The following is a 24978-nucleotide window of genomic DNA, read 5'->3' as shown; positions in this document are numbered from 1 at the left end:
AGGCCTTTTATTTTTCACCCAGATTTTTCATATAAAATCCCAATTTATACTTAAATTCAGTTTTTGATTCTACAAATAATTATCCAGATGGAGTTAGAAAACATGTTGTTTCATCAAAACAATAGGCATTTTGCCATAATTCTTATCCTTTATTATTTTTTTATTCTTCATTTTGAAATCTCCTCCAAAATCCTAAAAAACTGTGTTTGTTCTTTTTCAGCTGACACAAATTGGTTTTAATTTACACCACTTTTTAGTTGGCATGACTCACCAGCTTTTCCAGCTTTACCATCTGCACATCAATACAAATTCTAAGCATGATTTCAGCACTGTATCACAGCTACTTGGGCTAACTCCTCAAAGGATTTTTCTTCGCGTCTTACTAGCAGAAGGGTAAAAATGCAGATTTGTAGTTTGTGTATATCTCACAAGGAGTAATAATGCTATAAAACTTGCAAAATATTGCCAAGGAGTTTGTTTCATCAAAACCCAACTGAATATCTTGTTCTCTTGCTTCTCTTGCTAATACACAGTGTCTTTAAGACCTGAGTGGGCAGGTTTTGAATGACACAGCTAAGCCAGGAAAGGCACCTGTGAGGGGCAGGAGCTTGGAGCAGGGGCTCCCCCTGCATTTTTCCTTCAGTTGAATAGCAGACTCCTACTTCTTTGAGCAGCAATATCCCATGATTCACAATGTATTCCTACAAAAAATCTTGAGCTCCTACCGGGGAAGAAAACTGCCAGTTTTCAGCTTCTGGATGTCATGATTTTCCAGCTTTATTTGGGGTTATTATCACAGAGAGTTGTTGATGTTTGTAAACAACACTGAGCTCCAAGGACAACTTGGCTGTGTCCTCTATTGGGATGCATTTCTATTCTATATTCACTCACATCTTTTATAGAGTCTTGAAGGAGAAGATCCATCTTTACAAAAATTAACTCTAGGTTAAAAAAAAAAAAAAAAAATCTGAAAATGGGCACTGCTTTTGAAAAAGGACTTCCTAGCCAGGTGCTGAAGGAGAGACTGGGTTGCTGCAGTACGGTGATGGTCAAACTGCTGAGAAGAGGGTGTAAAAGCACTCTGGTGTCACACGGTGTATTGGGTAGTGGTGGAGACAAACTTCACTGAAAAAGGGACCAACATAATCCCCTCCATTAAGCACACTTACACTGGAACCATAAGCCTCTATTAAAGCAGCATTTACCTGAGAGCAAGGGTGTAGCAGCCGGGTTGCCGCTGGCTTTCTCTAAGGATATACGCTCCTTCTACACCAGCAAGTATTTCATCTGCTTGCTCCCGAGAAATGATCCCGTGAAACCTGAGGGGAGATATTTCAGTGACTTACTGAATAATCCAACCAGAAAAACACCCTTCTCCACCCCAGAAAACATTTGAAAACTTCAGCACTCTCGAGCGCCGTGGTCTAAGCCATCAGGGTAGCATCCAAGGAGCAGGGTGGTCACCTGGCCTGGACAGACTCAGCACAGACACAAAAATTACACTGGAAATGCACTTTCAGTCAGGATAAACTCAGCTGCACCCAAAGATTATTTTCTGTAAATACTCTGTCTTTTCACAACTTTTCTCTTTTACCAGTCTCTGCCCCTCCTCCTTGTTTCCTTTCTAGTGGCCTTACAACAGAATTGAAAACTAGGCAAAAAGGCATTTAGAAAAATTTGAATTATTGCATTTTAATATGTAGTTATTTAAAGGTAGGTATTTATATACATAAATATTTAAGTATAATTAAAATCATAGGTCTTCTGCTAATCAATTTGCTTCATTTTAATATTATATTGCTTCCTCAAATTTGTAAGGAAAACAGAGACAAAAATGGAAACAATTATTCAAAATTCTATTCTGCATATATTAAAGTAGAAGAAGGCACATAAAAGTCTTGAGAAAAACATTGTTTTCTTCATGTCAAGGAGCTCCTCATTCAGTACTGGAAAGAAGCAATACTTCTCTGATTCTTTTGTCACTGCTATTTTAAGAAAGAAAGAGGGCCTAAGATGCACAATTAACCTTATGAAAACCAATATTTAGCAGTGATCTCTCCATAAGTACAAATTCAGTCTTGACAGCAGTTTGAGTCTTAACTCCTACGCACACTTTGCTAGCTGATAAGTCTCTGAGGGTCTCTTCAGAGGTTTTGAAAGTTTCTATTTTTGCTGCTGTCTAAAAAAAGGCACTAAAATGTACTGGCCTTCAGCATTTTCTCTTTTCTGACAATACATATGAAGTGGCACATTCCTAACACTGCCTCTGGCTTGGCAGTGAAAGAGAAGAAAAACACGTTGGATGTAAATGCAATTGTTCCGTTCTCTTTACGTTGCCTTTTCACAACTAATACATGTTGAAAATATTAGGTTTAGATGACCTTTCCAGTGTGACTTTATGTAAAAGGTAATGTGAGTTGATTAATCTTTTCGCTCTGTACAGGTGGGGGACAAACATCCTCTAAATGACATAAGTGAAACATGATTTTAAACTCAGGGCAATTCGTAATTTTAGTAAAAAATAATAAGCATTAGGTATTCCCCACAAAATACAGCAGACATTAGGTTGGATATTAGGACAAAATATCTGTGATCAATTCAAGAAATCACTTGGATGTGATGCTTGGGGCACCTGTGAAATTTCTTTAACCACGAGTGGTAAGCACTGGGCTTTCTTTTGGGTGTTTTTAGTACATTTTTATAAGAGCATGAAAAGAGCTTGTATGTGGTACAAGATCCCCTGAACTAATGCCTGCTTCAGACAGCAGCTGACAAGAAATGCTTACAGAAAGGGTGCAGGAAGCAGTGACATATTTCTTTCACTTCTCATCCCTGTCTATCCATCACGGCTTTAGACACAATCGTGTCTGATCACTTGCGACCTTACCCTTCATGTACTCGAGAATCTCACTGGTAAACCCTTTTAGATCTTGGTGCTTTTGGCCTCTGCAGCTGCCTCTGGCAATGAACTTGAAAAAGGTACTGTGCATGTCCCCTTCTTGGGCACCACTGAGGTGACCTCCCGTGGCAGGAGCTGAATCCCTTCCTCCACAACTGCTGTCCCTGGCAGCACCTTTCTCTTCTCCCATAACCTTTCAGACAAGGATGGAGGAGTAAAGGGTAGAGAGGGACCAGAAATATGAGCACTGCCTGAAACGCAGCCACATCACAGGTTTATACAGTCATGTAATGATGGCTTTTTCAGTTTCTTTCCCTAGAAATTGCTCTTTCTCTTTCCAAGTACTTCTGAGTACTGAGTCAGCTGCTTTTATAGGACTACCTCAGTACTTCTGAAATCTCCTTTCTGAATGATAATAACTAGGGTGATCTTGCCTGGACAGGTTAACCAAGATGACATCCTACAGTTCCTGCCAGCCCTGCTGCCCCACAAACCCAGGCACGTTCGTGGAGAAGAGACTGCAGCAATGGTTTTACAAGTCCTGCTGCAGGAAGTGTGGTGTGTAACTCAACTAGCTGCTGTCTTCAGCTCCCTTGCACTCTAGTGGCCAGATCTGAATTCCTCATTGGCAAAGGTAATATTTAAAAAATGAAACTTCAGTAATTAGAGGCAAAGCTACTGGTTCTTGAGGTTTCTAGTGGTGGAAAAGGATCATTAAACATATATGGTGTGTCTAGGTGAATGAAAAGTAGAACATGGGATCTAAGTAATTCAGCTAGTGATAAGGGCTGGGGTCTCAGCATATTACTCCAGTAAAGGCCAGATGCCAAGGCTGGTGTCTGCTGCACTGGCTGTGCCTTTCCCCTTCACCTGCCTAGATCTCTGTGCTAATGCACAACACAGCCCCTTCCTAGTTATTTATTGGCAAAAACACTGCTGAGTCCAAAGGAATTATACTCTGGTGGCTTGGTATTTTTCTTCAAAGTAAAATACTTCTCTCCTTTGGGCATTTTGGACCTTACAACTTTAGCAGGGAGAACAGCAGTTACACAAAGAGCAGCATACACATACTTCCACAACTCAGTAGGGTGGTGAAAACATAGGAACATACACAAAAAGGCAGTGAGAGGGATAAGCTTCTTCTCCCTTTCCCAGGCCAGTGCAGAACCACTAGCAGTTTAAACAACTACTAAAATAAAAGGAAGGAATACCCTAGAAAACGTTTTTTGCTTAAAACTCTCCTGAGAGAAGTAAAATAAACATGCAGGCTCACACAACAGCATAACCCAAGGATTGTGACCAGCAGCAATGGACTGTAACACTATTAGGCTTTCCCTGTCTTTGGCTCCCAGTTAAAGGTAAAATAAAATATTTTATTAGACCTCCATTGTGCCTTTTTTTTTTTTTTAGTTCTAGTGTAACAACTTTTGGATATACCAAACAGACACTTAAAAGAGGAAAACACTTACTCTCTTCCATAATACTTTGGTCTGTTCTCCACCTAAATTTTGAAAGAAAGAAAATAAGTATTAAAAACATAATTCTAAATAAACTACATTAAAATAAATTACTCTTGATTAATAGGAGGACTAATGCACCCATTTAAGCAACAATATTCTGCAGACTCAAAACTGTGACTGGAACATGACTACAAGAACACTACACATTTCACAAAAATGAAAACAGAAGAGGTGGTTTTATTGATATATTTCTGGGAGGGAAAACATGTATCAGTGGTCAAAAAATAGAACTGCACATAATTGCATGAAATCTGACCAAACAGACAAAGAATATTTTATTGCAGTATTGCCAATCTAGTATTTATAATGTATTTTTCTTATATATGCTTTGTGTACATTTGTATAGCCTTTATTTATATTAAATATATATACATATAAATGTATACTATTTATACATTTGTATAGCCTATATTTATATTATATGCAAAATGTATATATACGATATATAATATAGACATTTATATACATATTTTGCCTTTATATGGCAACTGACCCAAAACAAAATGTTTAAAATCCTTGGAAAAACCAGGGTTTTATGTACTTAGACCAAGTCCTAAATTCCGTGAAGTCTCAAGCTTTTGTGGGCCTGACCCACAGTGCACTGGAAGTGGCCGGGAAGACTGCCAATCATTTCTGAGACCTTTGAACCACATCTCAGGGATGTCAAGTTGCCACCCAGGAGCTCTGGGCAGGCGCAGCACGGCGAGTCCCGGCTCCCGGTGCCCTTCCCGGTGCCCTTCCCGGGGCCATTCCCGGGACCAATCCGGGTGTCAATCCGGGTGTCATTCCCGGGGCCCTTCCCGGCGGCTCCCGCGGCGCGGCCGGCAGGGGGCGCCGCCGGCCCAGCCTTGGCTCGGGGCCGCTCCCGGGGAGCCCCAATTCCCGCGGCCCGGCCAGGGATCATTACCGCCAGGGCATCATTAGCGCACCCACGAGTCTGCAGGGAGAGCCGCTCCCTCGCCAGCCACAGAGCATACCAATAGTGCCATCCCGCCGGGCTGCAGCTTCAGGCTGTGCTTTCATCAGTGAGAACTTCCTCTAAGATACACATAAAGTGTCCAAATTACTGAAGAAGATTTTCTGAGCTCTGTGTATCTCCATGAAGATGGAGAATCAGTGGAATTACGGCTTCCTACATGCTAACACGTGTACGACAAATTGCAGTTTCAAGACTGTTTCATTCTTTAGCATAAAACCCATTTAGTGATTTTTCCCTCAATTTCTCTGACTGGAAAGTAGTGCTCTCGTTCTTGTTTTCATGAATTCTTATTATTTAGCTCATAAAAACTTTAAATTGGTGAAGGTTTTCTTTTTACTTTTTTTTTTTTTCCTGAATAGCAAATGCATTACTGTCACATTTTTGATTCTACACGCCAAGCACTGAAGAGAAGCAGCTGACTTTCTACCCTGCAGTCACTAGGGCTACAACACAGCACAAGATGAACAAAAGTCTGTACAAGATAATGAGAATCTTCAATGGAAGCCCTATGGGAGTTCAATCAAGTCCTTACTGTGCTTCTTTCCCTGCTCGGCATTTCTTTTCTAGCACGGCATTAACAATAGCAGTATCATACCCTTGGAACTCCTGCCCAGGAATAATACCTTGGTACAAACATTTCTGAGCTCTGAGGGGCAGGAATAAGAGAGAAAAGGATACACAGAACTGAAGAGAGAGCAAAATCAAAGGAATTGCCAAGTGCAGGTGCTCTGTTTCTATGTGCATATACGGGAACTTAGAGAAGAAAGTGCATTAATTCAATTTAACTTTCTATTTTTAAGTAAAAAAATAATATCAACAAAAGACATATTGCCTCTGAAAGGAGGTTGTTCATATGTTCATCATCAACAGCACTATATGACTTTATTATCTTGGAACTGTGCAGCCTTCCTGTCATCCTTATAGACCTTAATAACCCTTGAAAGCACAGATTTAGCTGGCAACTCAATTAAATATTGGGTATCGGAGGCTGGGTTACAGAAGACCACCACATGCAGTCTTCTCTTTCATGGAAACAAAGGCTACTCGGTACACTGAAAAGTGCCAAATAAAATGTGCCAAATAAAACACTTAGACAGAAGAAGGAAAGCATGACTTTCATTTAGTAGTCAGAATCTGCTTCTGTTTAAAAATACTGATTTACCTTGATTGCATTTATATACAGAATAAACTCCAACACTTTCAATCTACCTCAGAAAAATGAAAGAGTTACTCAGAGACAACTTTGAAATTAGCTTCAAGCACAGGTTCCCCCATATATGTGTATATATATGTAACAATATATATATATATAAAGTATAAAAGCAATCTGGAAATAACTCCTCAAAAAAAGAGAGGCACATTTTTTCATCCTTCTCACACTACTTTTGCAAAAATACAAACTTTTCTGTGAAATTTTTATCAGTTGACTAGCAACTGACTGAACTACCCTGGATAATGTGATTTCCTCTTTGCCTGCTGTTCAAGAGCTAAAAGATTTGCTCTGCTGACAATCCACACAAAGTCTCTCTACTTCTCTCTTCTTCCTCCTCTTCCATAGAACAGAAACCTTCACTCCAAAACATCTTTTAGCATTCACATGTCTGAAATCACCACAATTTCAGTATTTGGCTTTAGGAAAGATACTGTAGTATTTCCTGAAATGAAGCTCCTGATCTGTCAGACCATCCTAGTGCCTCAGAATCTAAAAATCCCCTTTTGTGCTTACTGCAACCTTTGCCCTGAAATAATAATTTCTGTCCTAACCAAATTTATGACTAGGAACAAACACAGGGAAACAAAGTTAAAGCAAGATAAAAGATCAAAAATAACATCAGGGTCTCAACATCAAAACCAGAACGTTGGACTGAACTTGGAAGTAAACCAAAAGCCTGCACAATTGATGAAGCAGAGGCTTAAAAATATCAAAGGAGCCAGTAGGTCTGTTTTGTGCCGACTGCAGACTCTGTAAAAACTTCAAGGGAAATTCTATATATTTCAGAAGGCAAAGGTGACTGAAATTCAGTTGGGATTAGCTTTCCCTCTCCTGTTATAAATGGGCTTGCACACACAAAGTCAAGCAGATCCACCTGAAAGAACTCTCAGCAGCAGAAAGAGCAGAAAATCCACAGGTAGGGTAAGGAATTATTCCCTGGTGGTAGGAGCCCAGAACAATCAGCCCTATTCTGAGAACACACACACATTCAGGGTTTTTTTGCATAGATAATGCCCATGAAGAACACTTAGTTCTTTCTGTCACTTTCAGTACAGTCCTGATGATTTTCTTGCTGAAAAAAGAGCCACCTAGGCAACCAGTTGGGTCTAATGCTTAACTCCCTAGACAGGGAGCAAGGGGAGAGATCAGAGGGTTCGAGTAATTTATGGATCCTTACGCTAACAGACAAAAACAAAGCACAAAATGAGGAAAATTACATAAGGCAAATTACAGCTCTTCACTAGTGAAAACATATTTTGCCTTGAAGAGCATCACAGCTTGCTTTTACTTCCCCCATACAGAAGATGAATTACATGGTTTCTCCCTCTCCACTAAAAGTATGTGGCAGCTCTCAATTCAAAAGTGAGATGATAATTTTTGGCTTGAAAAAAGGCATTATTGCCAATTTCAAACCAAAAATGTTCTTCCAGAGTAGGCATTTCTGGCTGTTGTTCCAGAAGCCATGGGGAATATGCTGAGCATCATTAATGAAATTCATAGTTGTATAAACTGTGAAAAACCAGTGAATGCCAAAATTGTTTAAGACTCATGTCACATTGATCAGGAAATAAGATGTATGGTGAAACAACCTAAATCACTACTAATCCAGTAATCTTACAAAGCCAGCAACATTCAATGACATCTAATCTTGATGCATGCTCAAAGAGAAATGGAACCCTGCACAGCTCTCCTGGAACTCTACAAAAGCCTTTGGAAGCTCGTGGTTGAGAGACTCTGCATACTCCAGCCTTGACTGCCAGCCTGCCAAACCTGATTGCCTCTCCCCACCCCCCAAAAAACCCTAATTGTTCACAGTCTAGTTTTACATAACTTTTTACAATGTTACAGCATATCCTTCAAGGTTGTACTTGGATTTGATGTCAACACTGAGAAGAAAATAAGCCTTCTTAAAATGAACTAGCTATCTGAGCTAATTCAATATATTATGTTTACATAATTTCAAAGTTTACTGAATTTCAGTGCACTGGGATTTGTGGCTCCTCTTCTGGCCAGGATGGTTTAGCCCTAGCATGACATATTCCCACTAATGTACAAATTATTGTAATAAAATCCCACATCACTCTGCAAGATAACTCATCACAAAACTACTGGGAATGATGCAGGCAGGAGGTGAGCATCCCCTAACGTGACAGATTTTCTTTGCAAGCACTGACATCCGAGCCATGCTGCACTGAAGAGTTCAAGATACCCTGAAGAATTCTTTCTGCATAAGTACTATCACAGAAATAAAATAACCCGAATTTCAGAAAAATTTAATCTCTCTTCAGCTTCATTGCACAAGACATATTTTCTTATCCAGTGGTCAGAGCTGAAATCTAGAAATGCTGGAGTGAAAGTTTAGAAATCCCCCTAGGACAGCAATTCTCCAAGTCGGAAGGGCCAGCACAGTGTAGCATTGGGTACTGTGGACCCATATCAGCCATCACCTTAATACATCCATGATGAGAATATAAATATTGTTTCAGAAAGAAACAATAAGGTGGGTAGCTGCACCTGGTTCTCTGTTCTTCAAAATACAGAAAGAACAGGGAAACAAGACCCATGAGTTAATAATATTGGTGTGTTTACTCAGCACAGGCAGTGAGGCATTTTCCCAAAGGAAGTTTAATCTGATATATTTTCTGTTTGGAACAATCCTAATTATTTTTCAGTAACTCTGGTTGACTGGATATAAATATGTTTTTCAGCTCAGTTTGACATGAAGAGAAATAGAAGGGTTGGAAGAGAAGCTTTCAAGACAAGCCCAGTAAAAAACAGACTGTAAAGAAAAGAAGTTTATTGTCTGTATTGTTCAGCTTTTGGCAGATTTATCATAAGCCCACTGCAAACTTTATACCTACAATCAACAACCAAAATGGATTAAGGGAAATTGCAAGCCCCTATTAAATGGAAGGAAAACTATGCTGTATTTCTTTACTCCTATAAAACCTTTTTTTTTTTTCCTCCATATTTTTTAAAGGAAAAAATTATACTTAGATCAATTAGCATGTCTAAAATTCTCTCCATATAGGACAAATCATTTCACACCAATGATTCTTAAGCAATTTGAGAAAACATTCTTTTGGAAGGGAAATATTTATCATTTTTTCTTTTACCTTTTAACCATCTTTCTCTTTATTACCTTATCAGGCACCAGTGTTTTCAAAGAGAAACAACTCTTGGTTTTGTAAAATGTTTCACACCACAAAGTCTGTTGCTAATTTTGTCAGTAGGAACAGCAGCAACACAACATCTCTAGTCCCCAGGCAAGGACAGGCCAGTTGTGGAACTTAGAGTGCCCCTACATAATGAAAAGATGGTTTTCTCCCTTTAGATTTTCAGCCATTGTCATGTGTTACTTCCTGAGTATTTTCCTGTATTGTGATTGTGTGGTGATGGAGGAGCAAAGGCATTCCTCAGAAAGAAACCAGCAATGCCCAAGGCCTCAGGACATATTCCACCCTCACTGCCCATGTGCCAGAAGCTGTGCAGAGAGAAAGGGGACGGGAATGGTTTGGAAGTGTGCATCTTCTTTCATCAGTCAGTCACAGAGTCACGGAGATGCCAGTATTGTGGCCACTTGAAGGATGCACATTTAGCCACAAGACAGCAAGGGATCACAGTGCCTCCAGGAAAGTAGCTGGGAGCAAGATGTCAAATCCATTCAAAACACCAGAGGGCCAATGACTAGACAGATCTCTGCAGAAAAGGATCCTGCCATCATTACAGATCAATAGATCAACTTGAATCACTGGATGCTATCTGTAGCAAAAACTGCCAAAGCCAGGATGTCACACTGAGGTACAAACCCAAGAATGCAGCTGATAAGACACCTTAGAATAATCCTCTCCTTGTGATGTCCACTCAGAAAGTCTCTAGATGGAAAAATGACTGTGGGTTTGACACCACATCTCAAGAGGGTCTGGAGCAAACAAACAGAGTGAGCAAGAATTTACCAACTGTGAAAAGACAGGAAGAAAGACTGGCCTAAAGAACAGAAGACAGAGAGGGGCAGTTGCAGGAAGGTACAAAGAAGGCTGCTCTCCAGAGGAAATGAATTTATTGTCTCTGTGTTGACTAGATGTGACAAGAAGAAATAGGCTTAAACTGCTAAAAAGAAGACAGAACTTAGAAAAATGCTAAAAATAATTAAACACTAACTAAACAAGCAGAGGCAGCCAAGAAATCCTCAAGAAGCCTTTTTCAAGGCTTTAAGAAATGGATATGCAAACATATCTTCTTGACCCAGGAATGACAACATCTTGAGTTTCTTCTGGCCCCAAGATAGCAAAGTCCAGCCTATTCCTCACATCTGACTGGACTGTTCTCAGGAGATAGGGAGAAGCACAGAGCAGACTTGAACAGGCTGTAAAAATCACATCTTAAACAACAATAATACTATCTGTGGGGCTCTCAGGAGAGAAGGAAGCAAGAAGGAAAGGCACCAAGAGAACTGCTCTGGAGGAGAAAGCCAAGCCTTCAAGTGATAAACTTGTCACCACTTAACTAAATAACAGAAGCCAGTTTAAATCCATCATCATCGTAACAAAGTGCCAAATTGTGTTTAGTATCTTCTAACAAAATAATTCTGTGGAAAATTTTACAGTGCCAGGGAGAAGGTAAGAGTGTTCTTCACTCCTAGAAAGAATGTAAAATAATAAAAGACAGGAGTGAAGAGCACAAAGAATGTTTTTATTAACCGCTGCTCAAAGCTGCACATCTCTGCTCTGATGGCATACTGCAGCCTACAGAGAAGGCAAAATGCATAATGACCCTTTTGCAGAAGGAAAACACACAGCAAAGAAACACAGGAAGCTCCACAGATGTGACTGTTACTGTAGCACTTATGATTTCCATTAAGTCAAGGATTTTTCTACCACTTTTAAAGACAAATTATGTTCAAATAATTTAAACCATTTGTTTACTTACTTGCTTGCACCAAATTTTCAAAAAAGCTGCTTTAAGCCATCTTTTCTGAGGGTATTTTTAACTCAGTTTGTTTCCCTTCTATGACCTTGAACAAACTGACCAGCAGCCAATAATCAATACACCAGACAAAACACTATAAACTCCAGAAGGTAAGAAAAATCTCTCCCAACATGGACATCTCTATTGCTACTAAACCATAACATATTTCTATATATACTCAGCTCTAACAGAAAAGATCAAGATTGAATAGGAAAAGAAAATCCAAATATTTTCTCATGCAGTAAAGAAAATAATGGTCCCCTGAACATGAGCTAAAATAAAATGAAATAAATCTTAATCAAGAAGGCTGCTGCTAAACAGTCAGGAGACACAGGGTCAGGTTCAAACAATTTCAACAGCAAAAGCAGGAATCATCTATTTTGTTGTGCAGCCTCCATTCACTCAGTAAGGGCATCGTTAAATGTGAAAGGAATATCGATGTTACCCTGAATGCAGAATGAAAAATTTGAATACGACATTTAAACTATGCTCCTTTTTTCTAAGAATGATCTGTTCAGTCATTTAAACTGGAAGAAAAATATCCCCAGCAGCAGCAGCAGATAAATGCAGTAAGCCACATCAATGCTCTGGATCCTTCTGTAACAACTGAGAAGCACTAAAACATTCCTAGGACACATGCCACGACAGTCCTCAGTTCCAAAAAGATGTGTGACTGGCTGATTTGATCATTCTTGTCTTTAGCTGTATACATACATGTACAGGAAGTATAGGAAGGAAGACAGAGATGTTCAGATTTTCTATATTCATTCATATTAGGAAATACAAATTCATCAGTTCCTCAATAGTCTTAGTTCCTGGTTTTGACTGGGGTAGAATTAATTTTCTTCACAGTGGCTGGTATGAGGCCGTGTTTTGGATTTGTGATGAAAACACATTTGATAACACAGAGAATTTTTTTTACTGCTGAGAAGAGCTTACACAGAGCCAAGGCTTTTTCTGCTTTTTGTTCTGCCAAGCTGGTGAGGGGCTGGGGTGCATGGGAAACTGTGAGGAAACACAGCTGGATAAATGATCCCAGCTGACCAGAGGGATATTCCAGACCATGGGACATCATGCTCAGTACATAAAGTGGGGAGAAGAAGGAGGTAGGGGGAAACATTTGGGGTGATGGTGTTTGTCTTCCCAAGTAGCTGTTACACCTGATGGAGCCCTGTTCTCCTGAGGATGGCTGAACATCTGCCTGCCCATGGGAAGTGATGAATTAATTCCTTGTTTTGCTTTGCCTGTGTGTGCAGCTTCTGCCTTCCCTATTAAGCTGTCTTTATCTGAACCCACGAGCTTTCTACTTTTTATTATTCTGATTGTCTCCCCAATCCCACTGGTGGGGCAGTGACTGAGTGGCTGCGTGTGTCTTGGCTGCTGGCTGGGGTTAAACCAGGACAGTTCCTCATCTTGAAACTTGGAAAAAGATACCAGACACAAAGTCAGAGAGCAGAGACAGCAAGACCCCCTTCTACAGGCACAAGGAATACTGGCCTAAATTGAAACAGGTATGTAAAGCTGTACAAGCACATAGCTTTTTCACCCACATGTAGACTTATTGATAAACTTTATCTAGGTCGAGATATGAAAGAGGCTTTCATTTATCTTGGCTTGAAAACTTCTTATATTCAACACCATGTCTAAATAAAAAGAACCAGCTTAAAAGAGTGATATATAAAAAGGATATGTAAAAGGAAATAAAAATCTATGAGAATAGCAAAAATCACAGACACAGACACACATCACGCACTTCCAAGGAGTGATGGAAGGGAGCATGAAACTTTGCAAAGATTTCAAGCAAACCCAGAGGGATAATTAGCACGTTCATCAGTCCATAAAGACAGCTACCTACAGTTTGCGCTCATCAAACAAGTCAGAGCTTGCCATCATGTCTTCCAAAAAGATGGTTTTAACTTTTGCATTTCACAGTGATCAATGAATGCACTGACTGGTTCATACTGTATTCCTCTGATGAAGATGAACACTAGTCTAATTTGCAAATCATAACCTAGACCATTAGTAAATCAAAACTGTGGGAAGTCAAGTGAAACAGATAAACCTCTTCTAGTTTTGTTTAGCTGTAACTACTTTACTGAAATATTTACTATCCTGCCTGCAGAATAATTAGGAAGATTTCTTCTCTGTTCAGTAGTCAATGGACTGTTAAAATGAGAATGATGTGGCTTCGTCTGAGTGCTCCACCACCTCACTACTGCAGCAGAGACTGCTCATGGACTCCAGGAGAGATGAGATTTCCTGTCAGTCACTAAAATGCCTTGGAAAAAAGCACCAGCAAATTTCTCTGATATGATGAATACGAGGGAGTTTTGGGCAAGCAATATTCCAGCCCCCATCTTTCTTTCCCTTCAGCTGCAAACCACAGGTATTCTGTGGGGCAAAATTCACTATGGAGATACTACAGAAAAAACACATTTTTATTTAGAGATTTATTTAGAAATACCTGCAGGTAGCCAGTTTGGAGGGATGCTGGATACAATATATTTTGACATTCCACAGGCCCTCTGCACCAGTTAAACTGAGCACCCTTCCAGGCCTTCAACTATTCTCAGCTACCACCAGTGCAGCCAGGCTTCCCACTCCCTTGCCATGGGTTTCAGCTGGAGAACTTTCCTCCTTTTGTCAACGTCTATTCAAAATTGCTCTTTAGCTCCATTTGCCCACAGACTACTGCTGTGTCCTCTTTGTTTCTATCATAAAGAGGATTATAAACACACAATTAAAGCATCAGCAATATCATAAGAATTTGAAAATATAGGCTCCATTAAGTCTTATATGTACAAACATTTTCATTAACATAAACAGTTTTCAGCACTATTCTGCTCATTTTCACTTAATTGCTGGCTAATGGGGTCTCTTGGTGTGTCACTGTGTGTGTTCTGAGGTTTCTTTCTAAGGGAAAGATAATACAATATTCTGCATTATCTCAGATAAGCTCTGAGGACTGACAGTAAAAGACACCTCATGGCAGTGTCTGACTTTTTGCAGTAGAGTGATTTGAACAAGTGCCATGAAAATTCCCATTTACTCCCATTATTTACCACCAATTTTATGGCCAATTTCAATGCCCTATTACAGCTCTCTAGTACTTTACCACAGTAGAGAAATTGTTCTTAGAAAGATGAGGGCAGAGACAAAGAGGAAATATTCAGCTTGTAAAGGTCAATAAGTGAGCAGAATAAGAGAATTCATGGAAGACTTATTGCAAGGATTAAATACTTATTATCCACTCAGATAAACTATTCAATATCTTAGGAAGGCTGAATTTTAACAACCTTGCTCGAGCTTGCCTAATCACAAACTTTTCCTCATGTACAAATATAAAGTATTGTTGTATCTGAAAGAAGCACTGGTACAAGTACCAGTGTTTTTAATATTGCATCTGTTTAAATGATTCTCTTCTAATTGCATTGTTCTCAGCTTGAATCCCATGCTTCAGAAGAAACTTTGGGGGGAACTGAGCAAATCTGCAACAGTTCAGTTTTGGAGAAGTTCAATAATCCTGTATATTTGCAGCTAGTAATGCACAAGATGGCAACAGCTTTAGAGACCTGCTAGTGACCATTTCAACAGTTATGCTCCATGAAATGCCACTATCTGTACACTTGTTTTGATAAATCTAGGTAATAGATCCCCAGAGGGTCAGAACAGTTTCTGACCCTCTGGATGGTTAAAGACTCTCAGCAGTACACTCTAATATGCCATCATTATTTTAATCTCTTACAATGACCTAAGCAAAAAGAAAAAAGGTGGTTGTTTTTCTTTTCCCAAAGAACAGTGTCTCTTTTGTAATCATATTTGTTTTTAGTCAAGAAACCATAATTTTTATGCTGTCACGGCAGAAACAACAATCTCTCACTTCTGACACAAGCTATTTGGAATTCAGAATGACAAGGAAGGCAATTAACTGACATTTTTCTACACAATAATGTAAGTTAGGGCTCTAAGGCTTTGTCTACACTAGGGAAATTTAGACAAGTTGCTCAGTGTTGCTGACACTGGCTTGGCCAAAGCACTGTTAGGGATGTGGAAGGTCTAATGCAGACAAATTCACCAGCCTCAAAAATTGCTATCAGCAATTAAGGACTTCTTGGAACAAAATGGGAATTCCATTCACAGGTATGAATATTTCTACACAAATAACCCAAGAACTCATGAGTTAGACTCATTCCCTCTTCAAAAAAAATTTTGAATGTGCCTATTGTTTAACCAAAAATAGTCCAAAGTAATGTCACCATTCTTCCTTAATTATTTTACTTTGTTAAAGCCTCAATTTCTTAAAAATATATTTTACCTTTGAATAATCTACTCCTGAAATACTTCTTAAAATTAAGAATCATTTGACACGTTCCTTTTGAATAAAACAAAGAAGTTGAAAGCTTGAGTTATTTTCTGAGAATGTAATTTTTTCCTAAGCATTTCTGTAGAATGAACCCTAAAAGACACCTTATAATATGACTTTCTCACAACATGGATGGGATTCTTTGGTGCCTATCAGCACACCACTCAGTATTTAAAAGCTACTCCTCGGCCTGAACAGCGCTTTTAAAGGGAACTTTTTCTATTTAAAAGCTAAATCATTAAAACACTGCTGGAAGGAATATGGTTACAAATGAGGATATTGGCAGGAATCCAATGTTATTGGGAAGGTAGGATATTCACACTAGTCCTCTGCCAGTGGTGATTAATTAAAAGATGTTGGATACCTGAAGCCTGAATGGCTCATTCAATACGATTCCCATTGCTTTTGCTGACAAGATATTTATGCAACCAAAAGAAGAAAAGGCAAATTATGATAGCAAAGCTCAAAGACACAAAGATATAAATGTTCATGTTTTATTTACAGTCCCAGCTTTTAGTCTGGTGGTGTACATATCAGGAGAGGTGATTTCTCTCTCCACAGTATAGTTTATCAAGAAATCTGTATAAATTAGATGGTAGAACTGCAGAGATCTGAGACTGAAACCCCTGTGACTATGAAGCAACAGAGAAGTAATGGAAGGGCAAATTGATGTGGAGAATGTGAAAGATGACAATGGAAAAGATGGAGGAATGATGAAAATGCTAAATGGTGAAAGAAAAAAAAACCTAACCTATCCTTGTTTATGTGTTGTTACAGATTTGGTTTGCAACAGATGCTTCAATTTCCTTGCAAACAGTGTAGAATTTGCCAGTTATGAAAGACATCTTCCCACAAGCATGAAGGATTTCAAATTATTTGCAATTTTTAGATTTTTTTAAATTAGTTTGAATACTAAATTACACATGGGAACACCCTTAGCAAAGTCCACACCCTATGATATGCACATGGAGAGACAAATCTTTTCTGTCAGACACACATCCTGCTGACACCTTCTCTCCAGATACTGGATAAGCATCATTTACTTGTGTACTAAATAACTACACTACCATATTTACAATTAATATGTTTTCACAAACAACACACAATTCGATTTTGAGATATTTCTATGTAACTGTCAAACTCAGTATTAATAAAACACCACCTTTAGTGAAGCAAGCCTGTAAAATCATCAGATGGCAGTGAAACCAAACTGAATCGAGAAAAACAACCCCAAAACAACCACCTTACAGACTGTATATAAGAAAAAGGCCATAGGAACAGAGTCCTGAATTTCCTCTCTAATATAATCTGTGATGCTCTATAAAACCACTGTGTAGTTCTACTTCATAGTATAAACTGATAATACGAACCACACAATTGTGTATGTTGACATCTTCTAGGTATCAGGACATCCCATCTGCCCCACCTCCCCAGATATTTGCAAAAACAATGCACATCAGCAGTGTCAGAGTGGATTTTTGGCTCTTGGGTCAGAGTATCTGTGTTTCTGGCAATCAGGCCAGAAACATACAACTGAGCTACACAAATTAGCTCAAAATCCAAGTAACAAGAACCAGAGGTCGAATTTGTGGGAATTCATACTGCTTTATATACCAACACCTAAACAAAGTCTCTGTGTTTTCAGCTGTTTAACTAACTTAAGACAAAATTCCAAACAACTCAAAATAGAACCCTGCAGTCTATGAAGTGAGCAACTGAAAATGGTTCATTAGTTAGAACCAAACCCAGACTATGTGAAAAAGACATATTTTGCTTGTTTTGTTATGTCTTGCTATGTCAGCTATGTGTTTATTTAAGTAATGAGACCTTAGCTTCTTTCTGCAAATCTTTGGAGGTGAACGGGTCACCTATGTATGGTCTTTAATATGTATGGTCTTTAAACTTCAGGTAAAGAGAATGACTTCAGTTTTACATAACATGGTCTTGAGTTCAAAGAAATAAGAGCACTGGTAAGGAGTTCACAGCTGCACATTCACTTCCCTTGTGTAGATAACCTTGTTTCTAGAACAAGAATACAATTGCTACATTACTTTGACTGTTCTACCTTGATTCAAATTTCCTCTCATGGAGGCAAAAGAGAAAATGCTTACATTTGAGTTAGCATAATATATTTTGGATTAAACTTTTACAGATGAACTTGTATTCCCACAAAGATGAGTTCATATTGTAGACATGGTTTTCTAAGCATTCAGTTTTTTTTAATCAGCTTTTCTAAAGATAAGTCCTTCCTCAAAGTAGTCTCAATATGAAATAGGTAAAATAGATACACTATTACATCAAGAAACTAAAGAAACTCCTCTAAGGCTGTGCTGTAAGAAAATTAAGTGTTTACCTTAATTTTGCTCCTTAAAAAGTTTGTATTTTTAACTACGCCATGACCAGTTTGATATCTGTTATGTGATATTAATTCAGTAAAAACCTTACTGTCCTCTCCTTTAAAGAATACCAGCCACAGAGGCCTAACTGTCCTTTGGTTTGCATGAGGATTTCAGAGACAAGAGTCTTGATAAAACCTGTCAGCACATGTGCACTGAAGTCCCAGAGGGCTAGCACACACTTCTTTTCCCCAGGCCTCGTCTTTGACAGGGAGAAAGGATGACACAAAGGTTCACCCACTCTGGCGTTTTGCTCGTCCTTCTTAGCATCCTGTGTGTATGTCTTGGGACCATCCCAAACTGACAGGACTTGAAGACTTCCAGACTGAGGCCAAGAGCTTACTCTCCCTGCCCTGCAATTAGTAGAGGGCACTTGAGAGAAAAATGCAGAGCTCTTTTAGTTAAGGCTCTGGAAAACTGCACTCAACTCCTGTGTTTGCAATGGATTTTCTTCATGAACCCAGGCAAGTACCTGTGCCTTGCTACAGAACCTCCTGCCTCACACAGAAGTGTTCTGAGACAGCATGTAAAAATCTGAGAGGTAGAACTCTGCTTTTGTGGGCACACAGTGTGGGAAGCAGGACAGAGCTCAGGATGATGCCTGGGAGTAGAGCTGAACATCACAACAATAAGCTGCAGTTTCTATCTTCCTGCACATCATCTTTTACACCCTGTGCAATCACTTCATGTGTTTAGTACTTTTACTGCTAGTATTGCATGTCTATTTGCACAAATTTGTCCCTGACATTATAGGAGATAAAGCTTTTGCAGTTTTTTTCATTGAGCAGAGACATCTACATGTTTTCTGTTACTATTATGCCATGCAGGGTGATGAACTGATGTACTAAAGCAAGTAGAAATGGAGAAATAAACACAGAAGAAGAAAACAAGGGGACAAAATGACTCAGCCAAACCTGCAGCCCTGCAGATTTCTAAACATTCTATAATCTTCGAAGTCTCTGTGAGAGAACAAAGCTCTCTGGCTATCATTTCAGTATTTTAACTTGAACGTAGTACTTGGCAGGAAGCATTCAAGAAACTGAAGCTATGTGTATCATGTTGAAACATATCACACAGATGTTATTATGCAGATGCAGGAAGAAAAATACACCATGATGAGGAAACTCAAAACTTTGGGTAATACACAGAAAAGCACACTAAACAATGATGGGTAAGGGCTTGTCTAATGAAGGTGCTTCTAGTGGTGGAATGAGGCTGCCATTCCTAATTAGCAAATATTTTCCAGCTTTAATTAATCAGCCTTAAGGGAAATGATTATATAAAATAATAGAAAAGTTAAAGCAAATAACACCCACAGACTGCACAAAAGATGTTTTGGTGATCATATGCTGCTGACAATTCATCAGATATAACAAGGTAGAGCAAAAGAACTGACCTCCCGAGGACAGATGATTCTCTTGGGACGTGGTGCCTCTTGTTGCAATTGATACACTGTCAAACACAAAAATGTACAGATCATTAGAAGATGGCAACATAAACTTTTATTCAGATGAGTCTTTTTAGCCAGGGGCTGCAGAGAAAAATGCAAATGTAAAGACATGATAGCAAAATGAGGTATTTCAGTGTGTCTAAGTCATTTATATGAAAATCGGTTGTTGACTGGCAAACTAACTGAAGTGGTCAATGCTTTAACTGTTAGAAGTATTATCCTTTTGTACTGGTTTTTACATTTCTATACCAGGGAAGACTAGCCAGAAATAACCTACTAGGTCTGTCTCAGGCTAAAATCCCACTTCTGCATACACCATGCTGTAACAACCCAAGAACAGATTGTTTACCAGTAACGCCAGCAGTTTTTGGGATAGGCCAAGAAAAAGTTCAATACCTTTGAATGGGCTCATCACAATCTCATAATTTATTTCAAAATAGAGAGAGCAAGCAAATAGAAGAGCAGGCAAACATTCCTTTCAGAGCAATTATGCCCTATTCAAATGGCCCTGGATCAATTTTGCAAATCTTCCGAGGGCTGCAGGAGAGAGACCTGAGGCTAGGGGTACTTGCTGCCTGGCCCCCAGACTCTTCACTGCATGTATTTAATGAGATCCTCTCCCTCCCCTCCTCTCCAGAGTCGTGAGAAGAAGCTGACATGCAATGACAGTAATCAATTCCAGCACAGACAGACTGTCTCTCCGTAACTCCAGTAAAAATCCCAGAGGTTTGGATTGCCTCCCTTGAGAAAGGCCTTCTGTATGCTGACCTTCTTGTATTTGGAAAGATCACGTCGTGCCCATGAATTTTTTTAGAAGACTGAGTTTCCAGGACACATTTATTCACAGTGCTAGCGAAGCTCAGAATTACGCCCTGAAAGGTGGTAGATTCTGGGAGGAATAGAAATGTCTCTAGGTTTGATGAACACAGAAACTCTGTTGTGGAAAGCGAATTGAAAAGGTGTGAATTGAGGCAGCACCTTTTCCCACCTTCTCTTTAGCTTCTCTTTGACTTCTCTTTTAGAAGCAAGGAAATCTGGAAAGTGGGGAAATCCTCAGCTTGCACCCAAGTGTGTCACACAAACTCAATGGGATGTGAAAGCTTTGGGGGCTCCTGCTTCCTGCTCACATCAAAGTGGAAAACCCCATAACCTCTTCCTAAACTGATCCAACCTCCATCCCTGGTTCCTGGGAGAGGCACAGAAAAACAGTTCTTAATTTCTTTTATTCACTACCAGTTTTAATGTTGGGTGTGATCCAGCTCTAAATTTCTGCTAAGGCTTTGGATTTACTCTGCATCATTCAGCACTGTCAGATCTCCTGCTACTTTTGCACAAGATTCATGATAACTTGATAATATTTTGATAACTCCATGATAAATATGGTCTTTCTTACCTCTTGTAATTTTGTGACTAAGAGTCAAAGACTTCTACTCTTTTGTGATCAAACAACTTGTGTATCTGAATAAAGTGTCAAAGAATGCATTAAAATTTCATTCAAAACCCACAGATTGTTTTTTAAACCTCTGATTTTTCTGGAGCCCAATATCATGATTTTAGAATTAATTTCTGAATGTCTGAAATGAACATAACCATTGATTGAGCAAGTTATTGATGCTTAATACTAAACATATCCAAAAGGAAAATAACAATTTTTTCCTTCCCCCCATTTCCAGTGGAGAGAAGGAACTCTAAGGATTCAAAATATGATAAGAATATGACTGCTTCTCATTTAGAGTAAATTATCTATTTGCCCAATTAATTAATTTGAATTTTAACTGAAAAATCATACTTCATAAAAATTCCATTTTTCAACAATCAAATCTTTTAAACATAGACTGACACAGCAAATTAAGCTAATGGAGTTTCTAAGACAGCTTTGATATGAGTGATGCAAAGCAGGCCTGAAGAACACACAAGAAGCCTATCTTGTGATGTGCTACATTTTCGAGAAATGAAAAATGCAAAGAGCTCTCTAACATGACCAAGAGGATCTCTGAGGCTGACAACACCAAATAAGCAATGGTGGGGAGAAGAGTCAGCATTTCACAAAACAAAGGAAGGGATGATTAACAGGAAAGGGCAGATACAGACATGAAAGGCCTGAAAGCAAACACAAAAACCTGGATGTTTATAGGATGTAGTGGGATAAATCAGTGCAAGGATTCATGATGAGTGCAAGGAAGACAAATCATTTTAACAACTGTATTTTGAATAGAGTGGAAAAGGTTCTGTCATTCTCAGAGAGAGGTGGGTAACTAATCTGTGCAATAATACGAACTGAGAAACATATCTGACTTATAAATACATCAGAAAAAAACATAGATTATAACCATACAAATAAATAATTACAAATTATATGCTAAATTTACTGGATGAGAAAATGGCCCAAGCATGATCAAGACTGAAAATGCTGGAAATGGGAAATGGCTTCTTCTGAAGGACAAAAAATTCAGACTTGGCTATATTAGCTTTAAATTGATAGCTATTAAACTGACAGAAAGACAAACCAGTGGAACAATTGGAGGGAGATACAGAACCATTAGATGGAGGGAGAGGAGAGAGTTTGGGAGCAGAGAAAGGACTGAAAACCACCAGTGGCACTGTGGTAAGGGACATCGAGCAGCTCAGTGGGAGACAAACAACAGAGAAGGGCTGGACAGACAGACACAGAGCTGCCAAGGATTCCCAGTAAGGACAGGAAGTAAGGCAAGGGTGGAAAAGGTAAAACAACAGTGAAAGTTCAGTTAAGTGGAAAACAAGGAAGGCAGTGTCTCCCAGAGTAAGGCACTAAGGAGCAAAGCCAGTGTGACCCTACCAAAAGCTGTGTTTTCCTTTAGAAAGGTCTCTGCTGTTTCTGCTTCAGATGATTGCTGTGAGAAAGCCTGCTAATGGGCTATGAATACAGTGCAGTATTATGGCTAAGGTGACTTGAGAAAAATGTGCCCTACAGCTAAGTTCCAATGAGCACAGACACCTCATTAAGTGACCTCATTTTCAGAAGTGCTGAACATCCTGCAGCTCTGCCTGATCTCATTATACATTTTTTCCAAAGTGCTGGGCACTCGCACTGAGGCTGACATTGCTGAGACCCCAGCACAGTCCAGGGGATGGTCAGAGATTCAGAAGGCACATATCCCTCAGCCACTTACTCAAATGGCAAACAACCCTTGCCTTTCTGCCTCATTTTCCCATCTCTGAAAATCTTAAAACAGAATTCAATGTATAAGACCATGGTTAAGTGAAATAATAGAAAACCACACTTATTTAATGCAGTGGCAAGCAGTGATTGACACCTGACCCAGTCAATTCCAGCATTTAGAACTGACAGGCAGGTTACAGACAAACCCACTGTGATCATAGAAAAGATGACACTCGAACATAATGATGCATTATTATTTTAGCCCTGAGAAAATTAACCTTATAAAAAGTCAATTGCATGCAGAAAGAAAATGTATTATTACTGCTCTCAGAGAACTGCATCAGACTGGGAGTGGTTTTTTGTTCAGCATTAGATGCAAATGAAATGTTCAGTAATAATACACACTAAATATTGGGCAAAAATTCAGCACTGCAACAGAAAAATGCAGTGGCTTCTATTTGACCCTTGAACACTTTTATCAGGTTCATACTTCAGATAGCTTTCCAGCATTCATAGTATCACAGTCACATTGGAACTTACAGCGTTAACAAAACTTAAATTTATTATTGCATTACTTGAGGAACATTTCTTTGAGATGTAAAGTAGCTGGTTAGAATATATCTTTCTCTCTTTTGTTCCTGTTAGAGCTGGAGTCTTGTCTCAGGGGACGAAATAGGGAAATTCTACAGTATGTTTTAGGAAGAACTGTCTAATTCCAAAATCCAATCTGCCTGAGAAACAAAGGGGTCACATGCAAAAATCAGCACTTCCTCCTTTCCTGCCAGGGAAGAAGGGCTATCACCCATTTCTTCATACTTTTTTTTTTTTCATTTTGCAGTGTGTCAGGACCTCAAGCTTTCTCCTTTAACTCACCTATGATGAGTGTTCAGTGATGCTCCAGCGGAGAGGAAAAAATCCTATCATGGCTTTTATAAAGCAGCAAGGAAACATGCCGCCTTCTGTCTCAGAATGTTTCGCAGAGTTCCTCAGCTTTACCTCCTCAGCCTCATCTCAGTCAGGCATTTTTCATCTGTGTGCTGAGCCTGTACAATATGAGCTGTCCTATTTCTGCAGGATTACTCAAATGCTTAATTAGGAACCTAAGTGCTTGGCTGAAACAAAGACTTCATTTCTAACAAAAATGAGTCTCGGACACTGTGGCTATTATTTGATGAAGGACAGAAGGCAGGGAAACTTCGTGAGGAGCTGAAGCATGGCATCAGCTGATGCTCTGTGCCTTGCCACTTTGCTTCCCACCAACACACTGGTCTTGAATAATGCAAACAAACATTGAAGTGGCATTGACACATGACTGACTCAGCACATGCCAATCTCAACAGGGGTAAAAGGAGGAAAAAAGTGGTTTTATATCTCTTCAAAATTCAAGCACATACCTGCTGAGGCTGGCAACCAGCAACAACTAGGCTCTTTCAGTCAAACAAATTGCCTACTCCTCCCGAGAAGCAGGCAAGGTAAGCAGTTTGTCCTCTTAGAGGACAGTGCAGTACTGGAGCAGGTTACCCACAAAGGTGGCAGAGGCTCTACCCTTGCAGCTTTTCAGGACTCAGTTATGTAAAGCCATGGCTGCTCTGCTCTAGAGCCAACAGCAGTCATGCTTTGAGTGGGAAGCCAGATCAGCTCACCCCAGAAGCCCTGCCAACCCACATTCTGTGATTCTTATCTTCCTTTATTTACTACCTCAGAGATGGTAAAATGGCAAGATACCATTTTCTATAATACTTCCAACATATGGCAGACTACAAAAAGAAATCTGTTATTGGAACAATGCAAGAAATCTGTTATTTGTTGATCTCCTTCTCAGGTAAAAATGCATTCAAACCCACTGCCTAGAGACTGCTGGCTGCTAGAAACTTTCCAAACTTTTCCCCGGGTTCCTTCCTGTAAATAGAAAATTATTCTTGCCATTTTTTTTTATTGTCTGAGTCCCAGGGCTATCAGAAAAAGTCTGAAAAACTTTGTGAACTGTGAAATCTATGTGAAATTCTAACAATTCCTCATAAGCAAGTGAGGATCTTTGCATTAGAAGTGTT

At 39.3% G+C, this 24978-nt stretch overlaps 1 protein-coding gene across 1 annotated transcript in view; it reads right to left on the bottom strand.

Annotated features, from left to right (window-relative positions):
• Positions 1 to 24978, bottom strand: part of CHN2 (chimerin 2) — a 158591-nt gene that overhangs the window by 65481 nt on the left and 68132 nt on the right. Inside the window, exons 3-5 of the mRNA XM_059845623.1 lie at positions 19735 to 19790; positions 4369 to 4400; positions 1206 to 1319 (exon numbers count right to left, since the gene is read on the bottom strand). Coding sequence (XP_059701606.1) covers positions 1206 to 1319; positions 4369 to 4400; positions 19735 to 19790 — 202 coding nt within the window. The remainder of the gene's footprint in view (positions 1 to 1205; positions 1320 to 4368; positions 4401 to 19734; positions 19791 to 24978) is intronic.

The sequence above is a fragment of the Haemorhous mexicanus genome, chromosome 1 (genome assembly GCF_027477595.1).
Source record: "Haemorhous mexicanus isolate bHaeMex1 chromosome 1, bHaeMex1.pri, whole genome shotgun sequence".
Lineage (NCBI taxonomy): Eukaryota > Metazoa > Chordata > Aves > Passeriformes > Fringillidae > Haemorhous > Haemorhous mexicanus.
This window is presented reverse-complemented; position numbering and strand designations above follow the sequence as displayed.